At 49.6% G+C, this 23,394-nt stretch overlaps 2 protein-coding genes across 7 annotated transcripts in view; both read left to right on the top strand.

The window, feature by feature from the left end:
• Nucleotides 1-2,237: 2,237 nt before the first annotated feature.
• SLC38A7 (solute carrier family 38 member 7) lies at nt 2,238-6,598 on the top strand. Of its 2 annotated transcripts, XM_009478355.2 has the most exons (10): nt 2,238-2,504; nt 2,739-2,937; nt 3,027-3,171; nt 3,942-4,040; nt 4,817-4,874; nt 5,208-5,322; nt 5,544-5,691; nt 5,779-5,978; nt 6,227-6,281; nt 6,365-6,506. In XM_009478355.2, exons 1-10 carry the CDS (start codon nt 2,238-2,240, stop codon nt 6,465-6,467), a joined length of 1,389 nt encoding a protein of 462 aa, XP_009476630.2. In that variant the 3' UTR covers nt 6,468-6,506. The 2 variants fall into 2 exon arrangements, with proteins under 2 accessions (XP_009476630.2, XP_075571632.1); XM_075715517.1 differs by lacking the exons at nt 5,544-5,691; nt 5,779-5,978; nt 6,227-6,281 and having other exon boundaries at nt 6,365-6,598.
• Nucleotides 6,599-9,889: 3,291 nt separating this feature from the next.
• CNOT1 (CCR4-NOT transcription complex subunit 1) overlaps nt 9,890-23,394 on the top strand; it is a 61,141-nt gene continuing 47,636 nt past the window's right edge. For all 5 annotated transcript variants that reach the window (XM_075715807.1, XM_075715808.1, XM_075715806.1 and 2 more), the window contains exons 1-7: nt 9,890-9,945; nt 16,333-16,609; nt 20,532-20,639; nt 21,336-21,434; nt 21,989-22,057; nt 22,157-22,211; nt 22,650-22,853. In XM_075715807.1, the coding sequence (XP_075571922.1) occupies nt 16,508-16,609; nt 20,532-20,639; nt 21,336-21,434; nt 21,989-22,057; nt 22,157-22,211; nt 22,650-22,853 (637 nt within the window). In that variant the 5' untranslated portion in view covers nt 9,890-9,945; nt 16,333-16,507. The remainder of the gene's footprint in view (nt 9,946-16,332; nt 16,610-20,531; nt 20,640-21,335; nt 21,435-21,988; nt 22,058-22,156; nt 22,212-22,649; nt 22,854-23,394) is intronic.

Raw genomic sequence — 23,394 nt, 5'->3', positions numbered from 1 at the left:
TTTCCATCCACTGGCACCTTTCCCCTTTGCGGCCATCCCAGGACATTTAGCAGAGCAGTCCTCATTTCTCATTCCTGCCCAGAGCAGCCGTGTTCTCCTGGGAGCCAGGATGGGCCTGTCTAATGCATGCTGTCGCCGCACTTGCCGGCAGAGCAGCTGCTTGCGCAGGCTGAGGAGGACTGGAGCTTCCCATCGCTCCCAGACAGACAGTTTGCACTTTCAACGGCGATGATTGTTTACATGGCCCAATGCCCACAGCCGCTGCTTGCTCTAATTTGTGCAATAAACCGCTCTCTGCTGCTGCCGTGGGTGCTGCCCCATGGCGCTGTGGGTTCTCGTGCTGTGGTCCCCGGTTCTGCGTGGCTCTGGAGCTGCCTCCTCCTGCCACTCCTGGTTGCAGAGAGCCCTTTTACCTTGGGTTAGGCCTTTCTGCTGCCCGTTCTCAGTGACAATAAAAGTAGAGCTGGAGCACAGCCCTGCCTTCTCTCCCTGTTCTTGCCCGCGGGCCCCTCCGGGTTCAGCTGCAGAGCGGTGGGGATGGGCAGGGATGGGCTTCCCGAAGGCGGAGCCCCTGGCCTGGTCCCCGGGGATGGGCATCGCTTCCCGGCCGAGATGCGGGCGCCCCGGGGCGGGCAGGACCGGCGGGGCGGGCCGGGGGCGGACTACAACCCCCGGCGTGCAGCGGGCAGGGCGGTGCCGGCGCTGCGCCGCCGCCGAGCCCAGCCGGGGCCGGGGCCGGGGCCGGGGCCGGGGCCGGAGCGGAGCGGAGCGGGCTCCCGCCGTCCGGTGAGTGGGGCCGGGGCAGGGGGGGTACCTGGGGGGGCGCGGGGAGCCCAACGACCCGCTGGCGCCGCGTCGTGTCCCCGAGGGCATCCCCTGCAAAGGCGGGGTGACCGTCACCAGCCCCGGGCCTTGCTTCTCCTGGAGTGGGGCGGGCGTGGAGCGCCGCCGGGGCCCACGCGGGTCCGTGGGTCTGTCGAGTCACCCTCGGAGAAGCGCCTGCTCTCAGGGTCGCTGTTTGCCACCGGCATGGCGTTTTTGCCTGGGGTGAAAGGACAGCCGGGCACCCTGCAGCATCCTCCTCCGGCCATGGGAGAGGCATCGACCCCCTCCTCGCCCGGGCGGGGGCTTCAGCCCAAGCGGACCCATGCGGGCCAGCAGACCCACCGGCCTGGGGGCCTGGGACCTGGCCCCTCTGTGCTCCTGTCCCGGGGGAGGGGGCTGCCTTTCAGGCTGCCCCTGCACAGACCTGCCGGGTTTTTCCCCTTCCCCAGAAACCTTTGAAGAGGATTTGTAGCACAAGTGTGAGGTTTCAGTAGCCTAGAAGCAGAGGGTGGGAGGGTCAGGAAAAGTCCCTGGAGATGTTGTCTAGCAAAAAAAGAGATTTCCCTTGAAAAGAGATTTCCCTTGGCTGTGTAGGTCCCTGCGAAGCCCTGCCAGGTTGTGAGGGTTGATCTGCTTCAGCTCAGCAGAGCACTGGGATGAGATCTGGGCTATCTAACCCCCGAGGGCTGCGGTGCTGGAAACACTACGTCTTCAGGTCCAAAAGCTTCTGAGACATCTCGTGCTGGTGGTCACCCTGGGGGCGCATTGGGAGCGGCTGGTCCTGCTTTTTCTGGCGACGCAGTGTTTCTGCTGCATGCATGGGTTGTTCCTGTTGAGCCTAGCCTTGACCTTTACCCAGGAGCACGTGCACGGTGGCTCTTGCAGAGCTTGCAGAAATTGGGGTTAGAAATCAGGAAGCCATCCGTAATGTTGGGTCTCGTGCCTGCAGAAAGGCGAGTCCTGCCGTGACGCTGCGGCTCCCCAGCCCTGCAGCTGGGACTCAGTCAGGGGACTGAGACAGGGGTCCAATGGCAGCAGTGTCCCTGCCCTGGATTCGGGGAACAAGAGGTGAGTTCTCCTGCCCTATCTCTACTGGCGTGAGGACGCCTGCGTGCTGTGACCTCCAGGCTGAGACCCAGGGAACTCATTTCCTCTGTGCCCTCGTTTGATGCTCAGGTTGTCCCTTGTTAACATACCTTAATGAACACTTACTGTGTCCTTCTTCATCCCCTTGTAGGAGCAGTGAAGTGCCTGACCCCTGTGCTGACGCAGTCCCAGCCTGCCCTTTTGCTGCCCTCCCTGCCTGATGGAGCCAGTGCTGGCAGAGGACCCTCCTCAAGACGGCCGGCTGAGCCCGGTGCAGGAGCACTAGTGGGACGTGGATGGTGGTGTGTGCCACCCTAGGAGGGACGATGGCTCAGGGCACCGGGAGCATCAACAGCGACTACAAGGATTGGGAGTGGAGCGCTGACGCCGGGGAAAGGGCCAGGCTCCTGCAGAGCCCCAGCGTGGAGACAGTGCCAAAGAGTGGAGAGAGCCAAGGAAATGGCCTGGGGGCCACGTCGGCTCTGGGAGCCATCTTCATCGTAGTCAATGCTGCCCTTGGGGCTGGGCTGCTCAACTTCCCTGCCGCCTTCAGCATGGCTGGTGGCGTGGCCGCAGGCATCACACTACAGATGGTGAGAGGGTGGGGAAGGGACAGTCCCTTGTCCCACCCTGGGGGGTGACATGGTGGGGATGTGTGGAGCCCCAGAAGGGGCTCAGGGAGGATGTGCCTCCTGGGAGGAAGCCCTGTTGGGTGAGGGACCCCAGAGATGCTCTGTGTGTACAAGGGTGGCTGCCTGAGGTGGCTTTGGGGAACCTCATCGTGCTGTTGCCTCAGTGTCCCCTCTGTGCCTCTTTCCCCACCCCAGTGCATGCTGATCTTCATCATCGGAGGCTTGGTCATCCTGGCGTACTGCTCACAGGCCAGCAATGAGCGGACCTACCAGGAGGTTGTGTGGGCCGTCTGCGGGAAGGTGCCTGGTGTACTGTGTGAGGTGGCCATTGCCGTCTACACCTTTGGCACCTGCATTGCTTTCCTCATCATCATCGGAGACCAGGAGGACAAGAGTAAGTGTGTCCCACAGGGGAAAAAAATAAGTAGTTGCCATCCCTTTGGCTGGAAGGGGACAACCTGACTGCCCCTGTTGTCCCCACAGTCATTGCTGCTCTGGTGACGGAGCCTGAGGAAGCTGGGAGCAGCCGCTGGTACACGGACCGCAAGTTCACCATCAGCATCACCGCCTTCCTCCTCATCCTGCCCCTCTCCATCCCCAAGGAGATTGGCTTCCAAAAATATGCCAGGTGGGTGGGGAGAGCTCTCCAGGGCTGGGAGCTGGATGGGCCAGCCAGTACCTACCTAAACACAGCCCCAGGGGATGGGGAGTGGAAATGCTGTGGTTCTAGTGCCCTATCTGCCTGCTCGCCCCTGAAGGGTTGGACATCTCCTCCTCCGCCTTCCCACGCCTCCGTTTCTCCATCTGGGAAGCAGAGGAGCTGTTGAGCACCATGCAGCCACAGTGTCGTACTCTGGGGCTTGTGTCCCTCCCTTCTGCTCGCTGGAGGAAGCGGGGAGAGCTGCTTTCAACTGTGTTGTCCCCTGTCTTTGGAGTTGGCCAGCCAGCAGAAAGGAGAGCCAGTAAGGGTCCCTGGGCTGGGTGGTCTGCAGGCCAGCCCTGCTCCACCAAGTAACCTGGCTGCTGGAGCTGGACCAGGGCTACCGAGGAGTGTCACTTCTTTAGCATTCGCTTCTTTCTCCTGCCCCAAATGCAGCCCATCCCCTCACGGGCAGGTCTGCCACTCACAGCAGCATGGGACAGCCCCCGAGTGCAGCAGGATTGTGTTGGCATCTGTTCTGGGGACAGTGGGTGACAGTGCCTGGCATCTGTTCTGGGGACAGTGGGTGACAGTGCCTGGCATATTCCTGTGGGAAGGAAGAGCAGGGGTGGTCCTGATGGGAGGGATTAGAGTGGTCTGGGCTGTGCAGGGAGGAAGATGGGGCTGAAATGGCTGGGAGGAGACCCTCCACAGAGCAGGGAGGCAGCACACTGATGGTCTCCTGTCCACCCTTGCAGCTCCCTAAGTGTGATTGGCACGTGGTACGTCACAGCAGTCATTATCATCAAGTACATCTGGCCTGACAAGGAGCTCATGCCTGTGGAGATCCCCACCAGGTGAGTGCAAGAGACCTGATACTGACGGTGGCCATCACAGCACTGCGAGCCAGGCAGGGGTGTGGTAGCGAGGGCTCCAAAGGCTGGGGACAAATCCTTCACGAGTCCTGTCCCTGGGCCTGGGCATGCTGCATGTTGCTGTTAGAAGCTCCCAAGTGGCTGCATCTCTGCATGTTTCAGAGGAGCAGGTGGTGAAGGACAGGAAAAAGACTTCTTGGAGGTCCCCACAGCTCCATCGCAGGTTTTGAGGAGAGCTGATTGATTTTTAGCTCCGATACAGCCAAGCTGAGAGTTCCCCATGCAGTGCCTGTGCTCATCCAGCAACCAGAGCTGTGTTTATTTTAGGATGATTTTGGTTATTTCCTTGGCCGACACAGCCCCTGTGGCTTGTCCCCTCCCTCACAGTTTAGGGACATTTATGGACCCAGTGCAGGCAGTGGGAATTGTGGGGCAGAGCAAAGTTTAGACTGTTTTTTGACACTGCCCAAGTAGATTCTTATTTTTTTACTGATACTTTTATTTTTGTAAGTCCTCAGTTTTGGCTGGTTCTGTCTTGGTGAAAGGCCCTGGTCTTCACGGAGTGCCAGGTCCCAGGAAAACCTCACTCTGTGCAAAGGCATTGGTCCTGGGTCGGGGGGACACAGTAACCACAGGGTGGGGCAGGACAGCAGAGGAGTGAGCCCATTGCTGAGCATGCCCAGTCATCCTCCCCTGGGGCACTGGGTGGGGGGCACAGGAGGCCCTGGTCTGACCAGTGGGTGTTTCTCTCCCGACAGCCCCTCCACCTGGACGGCCGTCTTCAATGCCATGCCCACCATCTGCTTTGGGTTCCAGGTAAGGCCACAAGCCCAGCACTCCCCTTCTCACCCTGCAGCCATTTGGGTGGGGGACCAGTGTGGTCCAGGGATGCTTCCCTGGGTGATCAGCCAAAATCCTCCCCATGTACACACCACATGGTTTTGCGAGGGGGCTGAAGCCAGTTTAACATCTCACTGCCCCTGGGTGGAGATGCATCCATTTTACCCGAGCTGGGAAGGCCAGGGCAGCCTGTCCCCTCCTTCTCCAGTGACAAACGTGGGGATATCACGTGTGGGATCCCGTGCGGCTCCCTGTGTGCTCAGGCTCAGCCCGTTGCATGTCCCCGCTCTCTTTCCATGTCCCTGGCAGTGCCACGTGAGCAGCGTGCCCGTCTTTAACAGCATGAAGCAGCCGGAGGTGAAGACCTGGGGGGCAGTGGTGACAGCGGCCATGGTGATCGCTCTCTTTGTCTACACAGGCACTGGTGAGCAAGGGGACACTGTGTGAGTGTGGCATGGTGCTTGGAGGGGCTGTGAGCTTCTGGAGGGCAGGGACCCTCTGGTCAGCAGAGGAACAGAGCGGGAAGGGAGAGGAGTCCCTCTAACCTGCAACGTGCCCTGTGCCATATCCATCCAAGCCTGGTCCCTCAAACACACGTGCAGGAGGTTTGTCCCTGTTCCCCGCTGACTGCTCCCTTCCCAGCAGGTGTCTGCGGCTTCCTGACCTTTGGAGCTGGTGTGGAGCAGGACGTCTTGCTGTCCTACCCCTCCAACGACATCCCTGTTGCCCTCGCCCGGGCCTTCATCATCCTCTGCGTGCTGACATCCTACCCCATCCTGCACTTCTGCGGCCGGTGAGCATTGGGAGGAAGCAGGGGCTGGTGTGGGCAGGAGGGGCAGCATGGGGAACCGCCCCCCCTGCCCTGGGTCTTTTCCCACAGGGCTGTCTTGGAGGGTCTCTGGCTCCGCTACACCGGGGTGACAGTGGAGGAGGATGTGGTTCGAGAGCGGAGGAGGCGCCTGCTTCAGACCATCAGCTGGTTCCTCCTGACCCTCCTCCTCGCTCTTTTCATCCCCGACATTGGCAAAGTCATCTCTGTCATCGGGGGCTTGGCCGCTTGCTTCATCTTTGTCTTCCCGGGTAGGGCATCCTGGGATGCTCCAGGGGCTGGCGGAGATCTCAGCCTTGTGTCTCGAAGAGGGAGGGAGTGGGATGGAGATGCAGAAACCAGGAGGTCTTTAGAGAAGGACAAAAGTGTGGCATGAGGTCGGTCGGCAGTCCAACTATTTTGACTGGACTCTGCTCTGTAACAGGGAGTGTAGCTACATGGCTTGTGGGGTGTCTGCTCAGTCTTCATCTGGGTTTAATTTGCCTCCTCTCCCTTTCAGGGCTCTGCCTGATTCAAGCCAAGCTCTCCGAGATCCAAGAAACCAGGGCAATCAGGTAATCAAAACAAATGTGCTTCCCCTCTCCCCCCTTCCCCTGCGGATGTTGGTGTGAAGGTCCCTGTCCTCTTGTATCCACAGCTGGTGGGCCCAGGTCAGCTACGGGGTGTTCATGGTCACCCTTGGAGCCTTCATCTTTGGACAGACCACTGCCAACGCCATCTTCGTGGATCTCACAGCCTGACTCTTCCTCCAGGCTGGACAGCGCTGCTGCTGTGGGGATGCAGATTTCCCCTAGGACCAAAGGGAAGCAAGGAGAAAACACATTGGCGTGTTGGGAAGATCCAGGTGGAGGGTTGTAATTGGGGACTTGTCTGAAAGAGCCCTGCGGTGGTTTGTATCTTGTTGTCTTAACGCACCAGGTGGTCAGGCTTGTCCTCTCAGCCCCGACTCCCTGGTGAAGGCCAGAGTATCACTACAAGGGGACATGTAGTCCAGGTCAAGCCCTTTCTGCTGCTCCAGGGATAGACATTGCTACCTTAGGCATCACTAAGGGGTTGCAGTTGGGGTTTGCGAAAGCATGCTGCTCTCACCTGTGTACCCCTGTGCTGGTGGAGCTCCTCTCCACAGCTTAAATTCCTTCTTCTCCCAACATCAGAGGGAGACAGCGTGTCTTGCATAAAGGGAACTAGCAATCATGTTTATCAGACAGGGCAACATCCCCATAGTCCTCTTCTGTGTCAGTGTTTGGTTTGCACTCTGCTTTCCTGTGGCTCATCTTGCCAGTCTCTTTCCCTTACTCTTACATCTCCCTCTGCCTGAGCTGTGCTTTCTGTTACAAAGTGGGACTGTTGCCTTCACCCTGATTTTTTGGGTTTTTTTTTTTTTTTTGAGGATCAGGATTACCCCAGGGTAGGGACATGCCAGTGCAATGTTTTCCCTGCCAGGGTTGCTCACTAGAGAAGGTGCTGTGGCTGCATCAACCTACAGGAGACACTACGCTAGAGCAAAGCTCTTCTCCAAATTTCCAATCCTGTTCTTCCAGGTGTCCAGGGAATGGAACTGGGCCAGGTGCAGGTTTTAAGGGGTGCTTTGGGTATAAAGCAGTCAGTATTAATCCATTTTATATTGTTCCCTTGGTCATTTACATGCTCTGTGGCTGTAGTTGCTCTGGGCTGTCCCTCTGTTGCCTGTCTGTATGATAGTTTCACTTGTGCTTTCGCTGGGTTGAGCAGTTGTCACAGCTGCAGATTCAGCTGGGGGAGTTAAACCTCAACAGCAAACTGCTCTTGTTCATTCTTTGAGTTTCTTTGTTCCTTAGTTGGTTTCTAAAACCCTGGGGGAGAGAGGAATTCATGTGTATCTATTGCTGCTTCTGTGATGAGTATCCAGCCCAGCTTTGCGCAGCACCTGGTTTTGCTCCTGTTTCTTCGGGAAGCAGCCCAGGCTGTCATGGTGGGAAGGTGAACCATGGTGTGCTTCTGTACTTCTCACCGTGGTGCTCTCCCTCTGCGACCAGTGGTGGTGATGGGAAGACAGCATGTGGGTGCTTACCCATGTGGAAACGTTTGGTCTTTCCCTACAAACGCTTGCTGCATGTAAATGTGGACCTCCCCACTGCTCCTCAGGATGAGACAGGGACACCCAGATGGAGGAGGAGGAAGAAACCCCAAGCACAGCGTGAATGCCTGAGGGACCTTGTGAAGGCATGTGTCCCTCCTGCCTCCCCCAAGGTACCTCCAACCTCTATGCCCTCAACTTTTGACAAAACCAGGCTCCAGCACACCCCCCATTTGTATGGCACCGGCTGCCTCCTGAGCCCCTTCACCCAGCTTCTGCCTGAGAGCCGGTGCTGGGGCTTGGAGGACCCCTTGGCATAAAGAAGAGGGTGCCCACCCTGACACCACCCAACCCTGCAGACCTCTCCTCCTGGATGTGGGGAGCACAGAGCCACCTCCCACAGAGCCCAGCAGGGACCGGGATGCTCAAGGCTCAGCAGATGCCAATGCCGAGATGCCTTTCAGTGCCCACCCCCCATCAAGATGGAGAGGGGTTTGGTACCCGGTGGCTTTTGTGCCTCTGGCTTTCCCAAAGGTGAGATCCCACAGCCGAAGCAGAGGCAGACATGGAGTCCCATATCTTTGGTTGTCACCCAGGGAGCCGCTGGACTCCCTCGATTCCCCGGGAGGTTGAGAGCAGGTGGAGTACAGAGGTGCTGTGGCTGTTTCTCTGTTTGCCTTACCACTCCCAACTGTTTACAAACACTGACCTTTTTAAATGTATTTTCTACGTGCAGAAAGCGGAGGGACCTCGACTCAATAAAAGTGACATTGTGGTGCGTGTGCTGGGTGGCCATGAGGTGGTTTCTGTGGGGCCAGCACTGCTCACTCTGTGCTGGGAAAGGGAGATGCTCCCAGGTGGATGTGGGGATGAAGCCATGTCTTGGAACACCAGCCCAGCTCTCTGAGCTTTGGAGTGGGTGGCATGGGGCCAGGGGTGGTTTTTGGTGCTGACCCCATGGTTGCTGGCAGGGGGTTCCCCTGCCAGAGGCGAGGCCCCAACACCTTCCTCAGGCCCTTGTACCTTCCCAGGAGAGGTCCTGCAGGTCCCGATCCCAGTGTTGGCATCCCAGGGTCGCCCCCAGGGCTGGAAAGCAGGTGTGGGTGGCTGAAGCGGGTGGGAAGAGGCCGTTCTGGGGTTTCAGGGCACGAGGGGACGGCCCCTGCCCTGGGGGTTAAGGGGGTCCAAGAGTTTCCTCTCCGGGACCGAGGCCGGCAGGCTGGGAGTGTGCAAATGGAGGGGGGAATTTCGGGGCAAAATGGCCTCCGCAGCGGCTTGGGAGGAGGCTGCGGCCCTGCAGGGCAGGGGGACGGGGCCCGAGCCCAGCGCTGCAGGTGCCCGGCCCCGCGCCGCCATGTTGTGGGGGCGCAGCGCCTGGGGCCGGACCACCGCGCTGCGGGGGGGGGTGTGTGTGTGTGTGTGTGTGACGTGGGCGGGCCACAGGCAGCGCTCCGGGCCGTACCAAGGCAGCGGGGGGAGGAGGCACTCCAGGACCTGGGCCCGTACCACCGCGCTGCGCGGCGGGAGGGTGGGGCGCGGTGCCTGGGGCCGTACCACCGCCCAGAGGGGGAGGGCGCCGTGGGGGGGTGGGGTGGGCGGACCGCACCACTCGGGGAGGGGCGCCACCGCCCTCCCCCGAGTCCGCGCGCCCTTTGGCGCTCCCCGCCCCTTCCCCTTCCCGCCCCGCCCCAGCGCAGCGCCCCGCTCTCATTGGTCGGCCTTGCCAGCCCGGGATGCGCATGCGTGGACCAAGAGGCCTGACAGCCTGATTGGCCAAAGCCGTAGGAAGGACTCCGGCCGCTCTCGGCCAATGGGCGCGCGTCGTTGGCTCCGCGCGGAGGGCCGGGGAAGGCGGGGGGAGGACGGCAGAGCGTCCCCCAGAGGTCGCGCCGCGCTGATTGGGCAGGTCGCGTGCGGCCCTGCGTCCTGATTGGGGGAGTGCCGCGCCGGGGGGGCGGGAGGCTCGGCGGGCGCTCCGCCCACCCGCGCCCCCGCTGCCCCCCCCACTGGCGTGCCGCGAGGGGACGGGGGAGGGGAAAGGCCGCGACGTGAGCGCGCGACCCCGTCCGCCATTTTGTAGCGAAACGGCGGAGGCGAGAGGATAAAAGCGCGAGCGGCCCCAGCCCGGCGCCCTGCTCCGGCCCCCCCCTACGCCCCTTGAGGTGAGCGTCGCCCGCCGCGCCGAGCGCAGCCTCCGCCCGCGCCCCAGCTGCCCCGCGGGTGGGCTGTGTGTGGGGGGTGTGGGAGCACTGGAGCCTCTGGGGCGGCGGGGGTCGCGGCCGCGATCTGGCCGCGGGGGTGGCGGGCGGCGGTGTAGGCCGCGGCGGGGCCGGGCGCCGGGGAGGCGGCAGGAGCCGGGCGGCAGGTGGCGGCGCCGGTAGAGGGAGCGCGCCCGGCCCGCCGTTTCCGGGGTGAGTGTGGGGCAGCCTGCGGGGCCCCCGCGGCCTGGCCTGGCCTGGCCTGCGCTGCTCCCCGCCCCGGCCCTCGTCTCTCCGCCGCCGGCCGTTTATTCAGCTGGCGTCCGATCAACAGGAGGAGCAGCCGAGCAAACTTTGAAGGGCTTTGCCTCGGCCCGGGCGGGGCGGCTCGGGGCGGGAGGCGCGAGTGTTTTTAGGTCCGTGAGTTGCCGCCTGCGGCTTTCCGTGCAGGGAGGAAGGCTCCGTCGGCGGCAGGCTGCGCGGTGATCGTTTCGAGGTGACGCGGAAGTCTAAGGCTTTTGAGCTGTTTCCATTACTCTTTCCCCGTCCGCTTTTGTAGCGTTGATCGTGACAGGTGGAGTTTGGAGACACTCAGAAGGTGGCCGGTGCTGGGCCTACCCCTGAGCCTGGCTCGGTGGCCTCTTTAGAAGATCAGCATTATTGTGACTTACCCAAAGAAAACAAGTAACCTGTAAACAGTGAGCTGTAGTAAATAATCTGGTGACATGAGCTTCCTGCAGACCACATGGAAGAAATGTTTCTTAACACTGTCTTCCAGTTAAGAACACATTGCCCGGTAAAATGGACTTGCTTTTTTCAAAATTAGAAATAGCAGCAGTTGGCTGTTTTGACAGATGCTGTATTATTAGAAATAGCTGCTTTGCAATAGTTCTCTAACTCAGAGTAGTACCGTGTTCTCTTTATACAGTAATGTTAGTGAGCCGTCATAGTTTAATTTCAACAACCCACAAACAATTTGGACTGTATTTACAACAGAAGTGAGATAATACTAAAAAATACAAAACCAGGCACTTAGTCTGTTGATCGGTCATGAGTTTATACTGCCTGTTTCTGAATCCCACTTGTTGGAAGGAAGCATGGCATCTTTTCTCAGTGGAACTTTTTTTAAAGCAGGTAATAAAACAGGTATGACACCTGACAAGTCATTCTTAGTGCACACAACTTAAGTGTTTCCTGTTTCTAAGGTAACTACGTTGGCATTGACTAAAGTTGTAGGCAGGATGAGTCTGGGTGAGGTGGCTGTCTTACAAACAGGAAACAAATTTAGTTGGTAATAGACTTGTTTGTCTGTTCTAGGCTTGTTATTGTCTTGTTTTTTCTGTCCTTATGCTTTTAAGTTTGCTGTTAACTGTTGATCCTCTTGGCCTGGTGTCTCCAAACCAAACTCATAGCAAGCTTGCTGCCTACCTGTCTTTCCTCTTTAGAGAAATAGCTGATCCTGTTTATCCTTCTAGCATAGTGCTCCTAGATATTTAGTTCACTTTTAACTGATGCTGAAATGGCTATGGTTGGTGTTCAGTTGGGTAAGTGGAAGAGAAACTGTGCAAACATAACTTAGGAAAATGGACAGTGACGTTTTGTGACCCTGTGATGGGTCGTTGCTAAATAGCGTTGGGAATTCTTATTACTGAGAGTCATGACTGAGGACATTACTGTTTTAGCCAGATTTCTCTTTTTTGTTCTATAAGCATCCCTACTATTATGAAAACTGCGGTTCTCCTTTGCCTTTTGAAATGGCTTTTAACTGTTCTAAAACAATTTTTGGATGGGAAAACAGCACAAAGCTTTTGAGAACGGGTCCTTAAATTTCCTTCACTTCCCTTGAACAAAAACTTTATCCTGCAGTGTTTGACTGAAGGGAAAGTGGGAAGTGAGTTTCCTGGAACTTTTTTGTAAACAATCCGAGTTGAGATGTGAAAATGCCTTGAAGTGGCCATGTCATGATTGAGGCATGCCTGATATACTTGAGGTAGGTTCCAAACCTGAAAGTTAACTGTCCTTAGTGTATGGGAACAAACATATGTGCTTAGTTCAGCTGCCCTCTGTAAACTAAAGTTACTGTGTCTAATTAGCATTTTGTCTTCCAGTTGACTGGAATTGTGTGCAGTTTTCCAGTACATGGAATGTTCAGGTGGCTTTTCTATGTGTAAACACCTAAATTTGAACCAGTCAAATTAATCAATAGCTTATTTTACTGTTAATGTGACTTACACTGTAAGGTTTTTCTCTCTGTAGATTTCAAAATTACAGACATTCTGAAATCTAATTTAACTATGGTGTGATTCAAAACGCCCTCCCCCCTTGGAGTGCTTCTTGTGTGGGGCTTCTGAGAGGTGTGCCCCTCTTCCATATGTTCTGTTTGTGCATGGGTTTGAGAAGTGGGTGAGAGACTGTTCTGAAGAACAGGTTTAGCAGTTCTGCTTTTAGTATGTTTTATATGATGTTTTTTGACAAGAGTTTAGAACCTAATCAGCGAACATGTTGCTGGTTTTGTCGCTTGAGCTTTTTGTCTTCCAAATGCAGTGCATGTGGCCTAAAATCTTTACAGCTCTTGAAACCCAGCGGGAGTAGTTACTTACCTCTGCAAAATACTAAAAAAATCCAAGGTTCAGCTTAAAGTAATTTTGAAATTACTTTCTTTGGAAGGCTCTTTCCAAATTTGTGGCAGACTTCATGTTTGTCATCTTTGGCAGCAAGGCTTAGTTCTATTCCTAGTGATCTGCTTCAGGTTGGTAGAGAGTGTGTTTGTCAAACCCAACTGCTGGTTACATATTGGCCCTCTCTATTTTATGATTTTTGGATTCTTGTCTAAAATTTTATTGTAATTATGTTTTAATAGCCGAACAGAACTCTGCTGTTGGAAACAATATACAGAAATAGATGCCATGTTTTGCTGATGGCCTGTTGATTTCCTTAGAAAGTGTTGAGGCTATGTAATATTGTAGATTTCAGTAAATATTTTCTACCTTTAAAAAATGGTAATCTTTTAAGAGCTCCTGAGCTCTATGTCTGATAGCTTAATACATTACTGTATCACAGGAACTGTAATTGAAAGTAGCTAATTTTGTCAGCAAATTTAAATGTTTGTTGGTAAACTCTTTCTGTCTGAGGCCTGAATTTTCTGAACTTGTAAAGTTGGCAGGTTTGCCCCCTGGACTGAAAGCTTCTTGAATTGTTGAGGCCATTGTAGGGAGATTCGTTCCCACTAAGAGTATATGCATCTAAAAATAAAGTCTGCTTTGCATAGCATTCATAGCTTTCTTAATCAGTGCTGTAGAAACTGAATTTTAGCCTTGCATTGAAAGACTAGAGGGGTACCTGTGCACGTCTGCTTTCTAGGCAGGGCTCCCTTAATTACTCTGATTTTTATATACTACTGTAAGTTAGGTTGCACCATTTGAAACTCTGAAATGCTATTAGTCTGGTGCTTGTGAGAACTGTCAGGTTCTTTCTGTGTATCAGGACACATACTGTGCAAACCGTATATTTAGAACATAAATAGGAAGCTGCTTCCTTCAGCTATTGTGTTCTGTACTTGAGTCATGGTGTCTGCTTAGGTTTTTGTTCTGCTTCCTTGAAAGGGAAAATCCCGTTTTGACTCCAGATTGGGTTCTCTCGTGGCACTGCCAGACTTGGCAGTTAGAAAGTGGCAAAGCTTGTTGTGCGTCCATGCAATTAAAGCATGTTGAGATGGTAGTCCCTGCTTTTCTTGGGAGAAAACAGTGATGCTAATAGGGGAGTGGGATGGTCAGTGTCAGTGCTCTGCACGGTGTTGTGTGGCAGCAGGGAGCATCAGACTTACAACTGAGCCCCACTCAAGAGTTCCAGTACCTATAAAAGCTTGATTTCTGGGTGGAGTAGGTGTGATTGCTGTGCTGTTAGTATTGTTCTGAGGAACAATAACCCAGAGAAATGTGTTTTTTCTTCCTAGGAGCATGAAGGGCAAATTCGGAAAATTCTGTTATTGTCTTAAAAATGACTATGTTTATGTCCTGTTCTTGAGTCCTGAGTTCAGCCAGCCCTTGAGTTCTTCAGGCTGGTTGCTGAAATGTGATGCTCTGATAGGGACTGAATTCCCCTTGCTCTAGCTGCTTGCAGTGGCTTTTGTAAGTGTAAGTACTGTGGCATGGTGGTCTGTCTGCTTGATTTTTAACAAACGTTTTTCAGAAGATTTGTGTTGGTCCTGTATGTTACACCTAGCCAGTAAGAACGTCTTGGAAAGCATGTACTTCCCATGCCCAGTGACACTTTCTGGATTATTCCAAAAGAGGACTAGAGTTATTTTAAAAAAAAAAAAAAAGAAAATCAGGTACTGTGCTACTGAGAAATCTTGATAACTTCTGTGCCTATCCCCCTTCCTACAAAGCTGTTTCACAGTCAGTGGGCTCTTAAACCTGTAAATAAAGGTAATGAATTATAGCTTGTCAGATGTATAAAGAAGGAAAATTGGAAGTTTTCCTTAATTCTTCTTGCTGCAGTTTTAAACATGCTCTGAAATTCTTTCATAGCACAACTGCCGTGTCACTGAAGAATGTTTTCAATATTAGTGCTTGAAAATTTCTTTTTCATGAGATGTAAGGGTTTTTTTCTGTATGATCTTACATGTCTTCTAGGAGTACTCAGGGTTTTCCGTGGCATAATGAAAGTCTGAAAGTCAGTTGGTGATTTGTCTTTCCTTACAAACAGTTTACCCATCTTCTTATTTAATGTAATAAACTTATCCCAAAGAGCAGAATGACCTTCATCCCCTGTGATAGGATTTGTTGCTCCTGATGCTTTTGGTGTCTGTGGAGGATGAAGAGGATAGTTAAGTTTCCCCCCAGATATTGCAGGTAGTCCCTTCCAAGAGGTGTCTTGCTGCCTCTACTGCTGAGGTTATCACCTGTGTGGATTCTTTCCTGTATGGTGGGAGAAAATGTTTTCAAGTGTAGGCAGATGTTAAATAAGCTGTAGTTCTAAGTGTAAGCGAGTGAAAACCTTTGTATAAAGGGAGAGGGGGAAGGATTTTTCTAGTCCTACTCAGCACAGCCTTTTCAGCTTGCGTTCGTAGTGCTCCTGTTTAACTTTTGCAGAAGGGTGGCCAGCATGTCAAGCCATGCTGCTGCAGGGGTTGCTTTCTGAACTGATTTGCCCTAAGTGTTATGCGTGCCAAGTTAACACATCGCTTATGCCATCCCTCTCAATGATGAGGCAGAAATCCTGTACTGGTGGTTTTGGCCATATAGCCAAGATGGTAAAGCAATAGTTTTTATTCTGAAAAAGGCATCTTCAGACTCTTGGCACAAAGCCTAGTGACCTTTGTGTTTTGATCAAGTCGAGCTTCAAAACAGTGACTCTCCAGCCTGATTCCACCTCTGATAGAGTGCTGCTTCTTGGAGCAGCTTACAGCTTTCTTTGAGACTCCTCAGACTGTTGGTTATGCAGGACTTGCTTTGGGATGCAGTTTTATCACATTGGCAATCTGTAATTTAACAGATGAGATGTCAAGTGCCAAGTTTTGTGTTGTCATAGAAATTTATTAAGTTGGCAAGCTCTGCTGTTGTAGCTCACTGGAAAGCTGTTTCAGTATAAGCCAAATGTTAGGGTTAGTTTATTGCAGTTCTTTGTGTGTGTTGCTCATTCACAATTGCTTGTTTTGGTGTGTACAGTTGAGTGCAATACTAGTTTGATGGTAGTGAGGCAAAATATTGCAGAGATGGTTAAAAAGCACATTTTCTTGTATAAACTTGTGATTGATGCTTTGAATGATTCTGACTCTGTTGCTGTGTGGTATCTAATTCATTATGCATCTTGGTTTCTTTCTCACAGTGCTGAAGGGGTAGTCATTCTTCTGACTAGCAAACAGCTCAGGTCTTTCAGACTGCAGAAATGAATAAACGTGGTTGGGTAGTGTGAAAACAACTAAGCTTGTGTTGTGAAAACTTAATAGTACTTCATTTTCCTTGCAGACATAGTTATGTCAAATGGTTTATGTAAGTTAAGCTATCAAACATGCCTGTATTATCAATTTATTTGTTGAACTTATTTTTCTCGTTTGCCCAGCTAGCTTGTAAGCAAAAATATAAAAGAAAAAGCTCCAAGGCATAATGCTGAATTCTTCTAGGATTTAACTTTCTACCCTGTAGTGTTCTGGTGGAAGTAGAGAATACAGAGAAACCCCTAACTGCTTTTAACACCTTGCAAACAGCTAAAGATGTTTTTTAAATAAAAAACCCAACCTAAAAAGCTTATTTTTAAATTGATTGGTTCTGTGGCAAGATAACAGCAGTACCTAGAACGTAGCTGTGAAGTTGCTACAGAACTTAAGTTTAATGCAATGTTGTCTTTCAGGTGCCATGTTTCAGAACAGAGGAAGACAACTGAGAAAGAAAAGCTGAAGAAAGTAACACAGAACCAGATACAGACTAATTGGGGGAAAAAAAATTAACCTGTCTCTGAGGTGACTAAAGGGGAATAATGGTGATTTTGCGCCGGGCTCGGCCGCCTGCTTCCGCCCCAACCAGCAATGAATCTTGACTCGCTCTCGCTGGCCTTGTCTCAAATCAGCTACCTGGTGGACAATTTAACCAAGAAAAACTACCGAGCCAGCCAGCAGGAAATACAGCATGTAAGTAAACTGATGGCTACAAAAGAAATTTTGGAGGAAAAAATGGGAGTGTCAAATGAAGTTTCTCTTCCCCTTTGAATTGTACTCCGCAGTGCTCTCATGTGCATTACTGTACTGTTTTCTGCGGTGCTGAGAATTGCAGCTCATGTCTCTGATATTCCTGTTGGTTTCATCTGTCAAGTCATGGAATACAGCAGCTCAGAGCTGAGACCAGTATTAACTTTGTAGTTGAATGTTAGGATTAACTGCTGTTCTTGGAGTGTGGCATGCAAAGCTGTCCTAACTACTTCAGGTTCAGTCTTTCAACTTTTGGACATTCCATAGATCTGGGCAAGAATTCTGGTTTAACTGACCTTTTTAAAAATAGCCCTGACTAGCAGGATGGACTGCATTATCTGCAGAGGAGTACTTAGGAGGAAGTGAATGTTACTGAGCCAGTTTTAGAAACTGGTTTAGTTCAGTTCCCAGCAGACAGCTGGGCCAGTTACTTTTTTTTTTCTTACACTAGTGCAGTCCTGCAGTGATTTGAATCAGATTAGGAGGCCAGTGGGCTTAAACACAGTGAGTTTCTGGTAACAGCTGACTACTTTACTTATCTTGAGGTGAGAGGGGGTCATTTCAGCAGTATTCACTGCTTAAAATGATCTCATAAGCCATGGAGATGGAATACTTCTCTTGTAACTTTTGTAAAGTTCCTGTGTTTTTGCAAGTTCAGTACTTGCAGGGGCTCATCTGAGATCGTGCTGTCCTTTTGATCAGTATTGGTTTCAACAGATGATTTTTGCAGTAACGTGTGACTGGAGCATGACTTACAGATCTGTCATGAACACTTATGTAAAGGATAATAAACATTTCTTTGATTTGGGAGAAGTTACGGTTGATGTGCTATTCAGTTGGAATATAGATCTCTAAAACAGGGACAGATTATCCTTCACAGCAGGCCTCTTAGACCCACTGTGTTGAGGGACTGGAAACCGGTCTGTGAAGATGGCTCTTTTGTGTATGTTTGCTTATAAGACAGATCTAGGATTTCAAGCCTAAATTCCTAAAATCTCAGTGTTCCCTTGTCTTTTTTTTTTAAACTTGCTGGTATTACTTTACTTTTGTGGTTGCTAGTACAATTTTTCCTTAGACAGTTGAAGAGATTATATGTGCATGCTGTAACTCTTTGTCTCACAGCACACTGCTTGGTGTAAATTTTTGGCATTAATGCACTCAATTTTACAAAGCTTATATCTAAGCATACAGAGTACATGGAAAACCATGCTTGGAGTTGTTCTTGTCACAACTGACCAAAATGACACTTGCATTTAAATATATCACTCACAAGCGTAACAGTGGCAAAGCTTGAGGAACTAATTTCTGCTTAAACATGCTTTTTAAAAACCTTTTATGCATTTGTCAGAAAGACAAATTCTAAAGAATGGCTTCCTCTGAAATGAGTTTTTGTGGTCTCCTTTTCCTGAATTAGTGATAAAGAGAGCCTGGCTGGAGAGGAGGGAAGGGCTTTGCAGACAGTCATCTACGAAAGCAAAACTTTCTGGATCTAGAAAAGCAGAGTTATTTTTGATCTAACCCTGTGTTTGCCTAAACAAAATCCAACTTGTCTCTGTATGATAAATCCAAATATAGATGGGTCAAGCTTTATCCTGAATCACAGACTGGTCAAGGTTGGAAGGGACCTCTGGAGGTCATCTGGTTCAACCTTCTGTTCAAACAGGGTCACCTAGAGCTGGTTACCCAGGAATATGTCCAGACAGCTCTCCATCCATCTCTCTGGGCAGCCTGTGCCAGTGCTTGGTCACCCTCATGGTAAAAAAAAAAAAAGTCAGTCTTTACAGACTATTTTATGATTGGGTACACTGTCTTCTCAATGTGTATGAAGGCTGCCAATATGAAGGTTTCTTGCAGCTCTTTCTACAGGAAAACTAGCAATTCTCATTCCCTGTTTCCTGGAAAAGTTTTATGTGAACGTAGTTAGAGTTGAAAGATGCTGCGCTGAACTTCTAGCGTTCTCTTCCCTTCATCTCCATATGTTAAATTTTCAAATTACTAACCTTGTGAAGTTACTTTTACGCAAGGAAGCAATCTAATTCTGATGCAGAGAGGCTGTATGGATTGCTTCAGTATGTAGTTTTCTTCTGTGTCCATCTGCTTTGATGAATTTATCTTGGTCATGGCATCAGATAGCTCCCTAGGAGTTTGATCCAGCTTCATGCCAGTCTTGTTACCACATCTAAATCTACGTATTTAATTGGGGTTGCCTGAATGACTTGCCTGTTTTCTGAAGCCTGAGCTAACTAGTAGAACTTGCTGTCAATTCAGTTTTGCTGCCTTCTGCACCAATCTGAGCATCTTACTACCTAATCATGGGGGGTGGCTGCCTTCGAAGACAGTGCTGTCAACATAACTAAAGTGGGCTGTTTACTCTGGACTGACATCTCATGAGCACATATATTCTAGCCTCTGGTCAAGAAGCAGAGCTATATCCAACTTGGAAGTTTCTTTCCAGCAGAACAAAACTTGGCAGCCACTGGAATAAGCACGCTGTGAGGGAAAGGGAGGCATAGTGTCAGATAATGGTAGAAGAACTGAGATGAGAACAATCAGAAACAGCAGAGCTGGAGCGGACACAGCCTAAAGCAAAGCTGATTGTCTTTTTGCACAAAGAAACTACCAGCAAACAAGGATATTTATGATGGGGTGAAGCACTGGGTTTGGTGGAGGCAGTCAGAGCATAGGCAGAGCTGCTGGTTTGTGCTAGCACATGTGTCTGTCCTGCAGCTAGAAAGGGGGAAACAATGGCAAAAATTTTGCCAATAGATGAAGGTTGGATTTGATATTAGCTGCTACTATTGGACAGAAGAAGCAAGCTACTGGTGATTAAGTGACTTCAAATTTCTGCTGGTATGAATTTTATTAAAAAAGTAGTAGTGCTGTCCAGTTAGCTGAGGTTTGAAGAAATGAATAAACACTGAAACAACCTGAAGGTACTTCAAACAACAAGCCAATGAGCTGGTCTACAGCCAGGAGTTAAAACTTAGGGCATATGATGCTAACAAGAATATAATAGTGTTGTTAAGATTTACTAATGAGTGATAGGTGTTGCAAATTAACAAATGCAGATCACCTATTTATGAATGAGGTACAGAATTCAGTTGAATGAGCTCTAATGACAGGGGAAAGACTTGGTGAAGGGTCTTAGCTGCAGGTGTTCAGCATGTGGTATTTGATTTTAAAGCTTGCTAATGAGCAAGTTGGAGATGAACTTTTTTCTTTAGATGGCGAACACTTCCTGTATAGTATTCCCTTATGTCTTAAAAGACTGTGGAGTAATGTCTTAAAAGACTGTGGAGTAATGTCGGCCAAGTCAGTCATGACCAGGAGACAGTGTAGAAGCTGCCTGCAAGATCAGTGAAGATGCTGTATGGTGGCATATCTCTGGGATAAGTTCCTGCTACATAGGCATACACAGAGGTGCCTGCTCTCCCAAGGCTGTACTCTTGTGGAGTTAGGCACTGTAGCTGTGGGAAGAAATGGAGAAAAGTGAGGCCATGACACTGTGTGGATTCTGGGCCTGCTTTGGTGGCAGAGAAACTTGAAATCATCCTCTAGGTGACTCGAAAACCCCTTTTTTACTTAGCTTTTTAAGAATACTACCCATGAAATGCATGGCTTCCATGTCAATGACCTGTGCTTAGCTTCTTTCTGTATCTCTTAGTTTATATTTCTCATTTGCAGATAGGGTTAATGACTTGGTTTCTAGGTTACTGATTAAAAAGGAACACTCTTAGCAGTTTTGTTAAAACCGTAGATGACTTAACCACTAGAAGTACTGCTGTATTCACAGTACTAGACCCAGGTCTTGCTCTGTAATGACTGTTTTCTACCAAGTTGTTTTTTGGGCTTTTTTTTTTTCCAGATTGTGAATAGGCACGGTCCCGAGGCAGACAGGCATTTACTACGCTGTCTATTCTCGCACGTGGATTTCAGTGGCGATGGTAAAAGCAGTGGCAAAGATTTCCATCAGGTAAAGTTTACACTGAGGCATCTGCTTAGTTTTGGTTGTTAGAAATCTGCAGTAGGATTTGATCCATTCTAAGCACAAAGGCAGGTTAGAGGTAGTAGCTTCAAGCAAATTTCTTTTCTGGTATATGGCCTTTCAATTGCAAGCACTTTTTGCCAGGCCTCAAGTCAGAAGACAACAAATGTTGATACCTGACTCTTACAATCCCTTGATATGGAAAAAACAGATAGCTTCAGTACAGTTGCTCTTCTGCCTCATGCAGTGCTCTGTTTTGAAGTCTTTCTTTGTCTTTTAAAACTTTGTCAAAATCCACTGACTAGCACTTCTGGTGCTGGCTGTGTCTGTTCTCAGGAGTGTTTTCACCCTTAAGCAAGGCATCCTTTCCACAGACTTTTTAGCTCATAAACAGGAATCAAATATTCTTAGGTTGTCTGTGGCAATGTGTGAGGATGCTTACAGAAAATGAAACATTGCACACATGAGAATGTTTGATCACTTTCTCAGTCTTAAAACCAAACTAAACCTGAAGAAAACTTGAATGAAAATAATCTAGTTAATGTTAATGAGAATTTGGGTTCTTACAAGACTTAAGCACCTTATCTTTGTTTAGTTTTACTGCACACAGTGAACAGTAGAAGTTTTGTTTTATTGTCCTGTTACAAAACAATATGAGTGTTCATGTTATCTTGTTCTGTTCAGACTCAATTTCTGATCCAGGAGTGTGCGTCGCTGATTACAAAACCAAACTTTATCTCGACGCTGTCCTACGCCATTGACAATCCGTTGCACTATCAGAAGGTTTGTATGCTTCTTGAAGGGAATCCCCATGTCAGAAACTGCAGTGAATTGGTCTGTAGGAAACCAGCTGGTTTTCCCTTGTGTTTTTCCTGGGGTTTTGGGGTTTTTTTTATGGTTAAGATTGGTTGTACTAAAGTCTTCAAAAATTGAGCTTGCCCAGGGGTTGGGTTTATTTTGTTAAACTGAGCAAGTTACTCAGTCACTCGGAATGACTGCAAACTAATTTTAAAGCTTAATCTAGTGCTAGTACTTTATGGCTTGTTTGTGGCAGCCAGAACCAAAATAAATCATCAGTGCCTCTCTTTTCTTTCGGTATGAAAGCCATGATGGGGGTTTAGTAGTGAAAGAGTGGGATATGTGGAAGAAACTTCTAGTCTAGATGTACCCAAAAATAGTTCCAAAGATTCTTTGTTTAGTCATACAGGCTTTGCGTTAACCTACGGCAGAATAGTACTAATATTCCAGACTTGCAAATAGACCCTAGATAGCCTGCCACATTACAAATGAGACTGACTGTGTAACAGCTTCCATTTAACTCTTCTTACCTGTTTCAGAGTCTAAAGCCTTCACCCCATTTATTTGCCCAATTGAGTAAAGTCATCAAATTAAGTAAAGTTCAAGAGGTAGGTGAACATTTATTTCAAAAATATTTTAATGGTTTTTTTGACAGCTTGTTAGAAAGGATGAAGTCCCCATACTATGATGTTTGTTCTTGTTTGTAGGTGATTTTTGGTCTCGCTTTACTGAACTCGTTCAGCTCAGATCTACGAGGTTTTGGTAAGTGAAGCTTCCAAAGTACTGCAGCAGGGACACCTTTTTTCTTTTTAAGCAGTGGGCTTTATAGATGGATAGATGTGTGCCTGCATGACCTGAGTAATGCAAGACCTTGCAATCAGTAGTGCTGTTGAAGTCTTACACCGTTTTGAGAGGGGCAGTAGATAGCATAGTCATCTTGTCTTATATGAAGTTGGAGGTCCCTTCCATGAATGACTTGCTAGATAAAGAATCAAATTGAGGTACTGTGATAACTTACCTTTTAGTTATTCATTGATATTTGAGTTCTGAGGTATGGATTATGAGACTTCTATTTAAATCTGAACTGTTGTGGCTTGTGGTGAACGAACTCAGGTTAAGAGAATAGTACCTAGCTAAAAAGAGTCTTCATATTAAAAAGAAATTTCAAGTTTTGACTCTAGCCTCTTTTGTTTTCAAAAGCTGCTCAGTTTATCAAACAGAAACTCCCGGATCTTTTGCGCTCTTACATTGACGCGGACGTCAGTGGAAATCAAGAAGGTGGCTTCCAAGATATTGCAATAGAGGTCCTGCACCTTCTCCTCTCCCATCTCCTTTTTGGGCAGAAGGGAGCCTTTGGGGTAGGACAGGAACAGATTGACGCTTTCCTCAAAACATTACGTAGAGGTAAGTGTGGTGGTGTTCCAGAAGCATGACTAAATGCAAACTTTGAAATGGATTTTTGTAACTACTGTCAGTGCAAACCGCTACTGAAATGGTGGGGAGCTTGGTGAGGTAGAACTCAGTAAATTTTCATAGCTCTAAACTGGCAGAAAAATACCACTGTTCTGGCATTTGGCTATAATGTACTGCTTTTCTTTCAGTGAGCAGTAATATGGTCTCATGTTTGGGTTTTCAAAAAACTTGTGATAAATAAGCATTAAGTAGGGGGTACTCAAGTCTGTGTGTGCTTGTGTGGGATGGATGGTATTTGTGGATTTAATGAAAGCAGCTCAGTGCACTGTAGTTGAAGAACTTGAATTCCTTACAGTGTGAGGAACATATATTACCATTTCAAATAGGTGGATTTTAAGCACCGAGTTGTTTATATTGGGTGTAGATCTATGAGGAAGCACTAAAACTCTAGTTCATTTCCTGGCTGCTACCCTGGTCCTTGTGTGATGGTGGGGAATGTTATCGACAGGCTGTGAACTGGTAGTCTCTTCCT

Source organism: Pelecanus crispus, chromosome 8 (genome assembly GCF_030463565.1).
Source record: "Pelecanus crispus isolate bPelCri1 chromosome 8, bPelCri1.pri, whole genome shotgun sequence".
In the NCBI taxonomy this organism is placed as follows: Eukaryota; Metazoa; Chordata; class Aves; order Pelecaniformes; family Pelecanidae; genus Pelecanus; species Pelecanus crispus.
Note: the sequence above shows the minus strand (reverse complement) of the source record. Positions and strands in the feature narration are given on the sequence as shown.

What these genes read in the sequence shown, in the direction of transcription:
- SLC38A7 (XM_009478355.2), top strand. Translation starts at nt 2,238, where the DNA reads ATGGCTCAGGGCACCGGGAGCATCAACAGCGACTACAAGGATTGGGAG. An exon ending in CAGGCATCACACTACAGATG is followed by an intron (nt 2,505 to 2,738) that starts GTGAGAGGGTGG and finishes TCCCCACCCCAG; the next exon opens with TGCATGCTGATCTTCATCAT. An exon ending in CTTCATCTTTGTCTTCCCGG is followed by an intron (nt 5,979 to 6,226) that starts GTAGGGCATCCT and finishes TCTCCCTTTCAG; the next exon opens with GGCTCTGCCTGATTCAAGCC.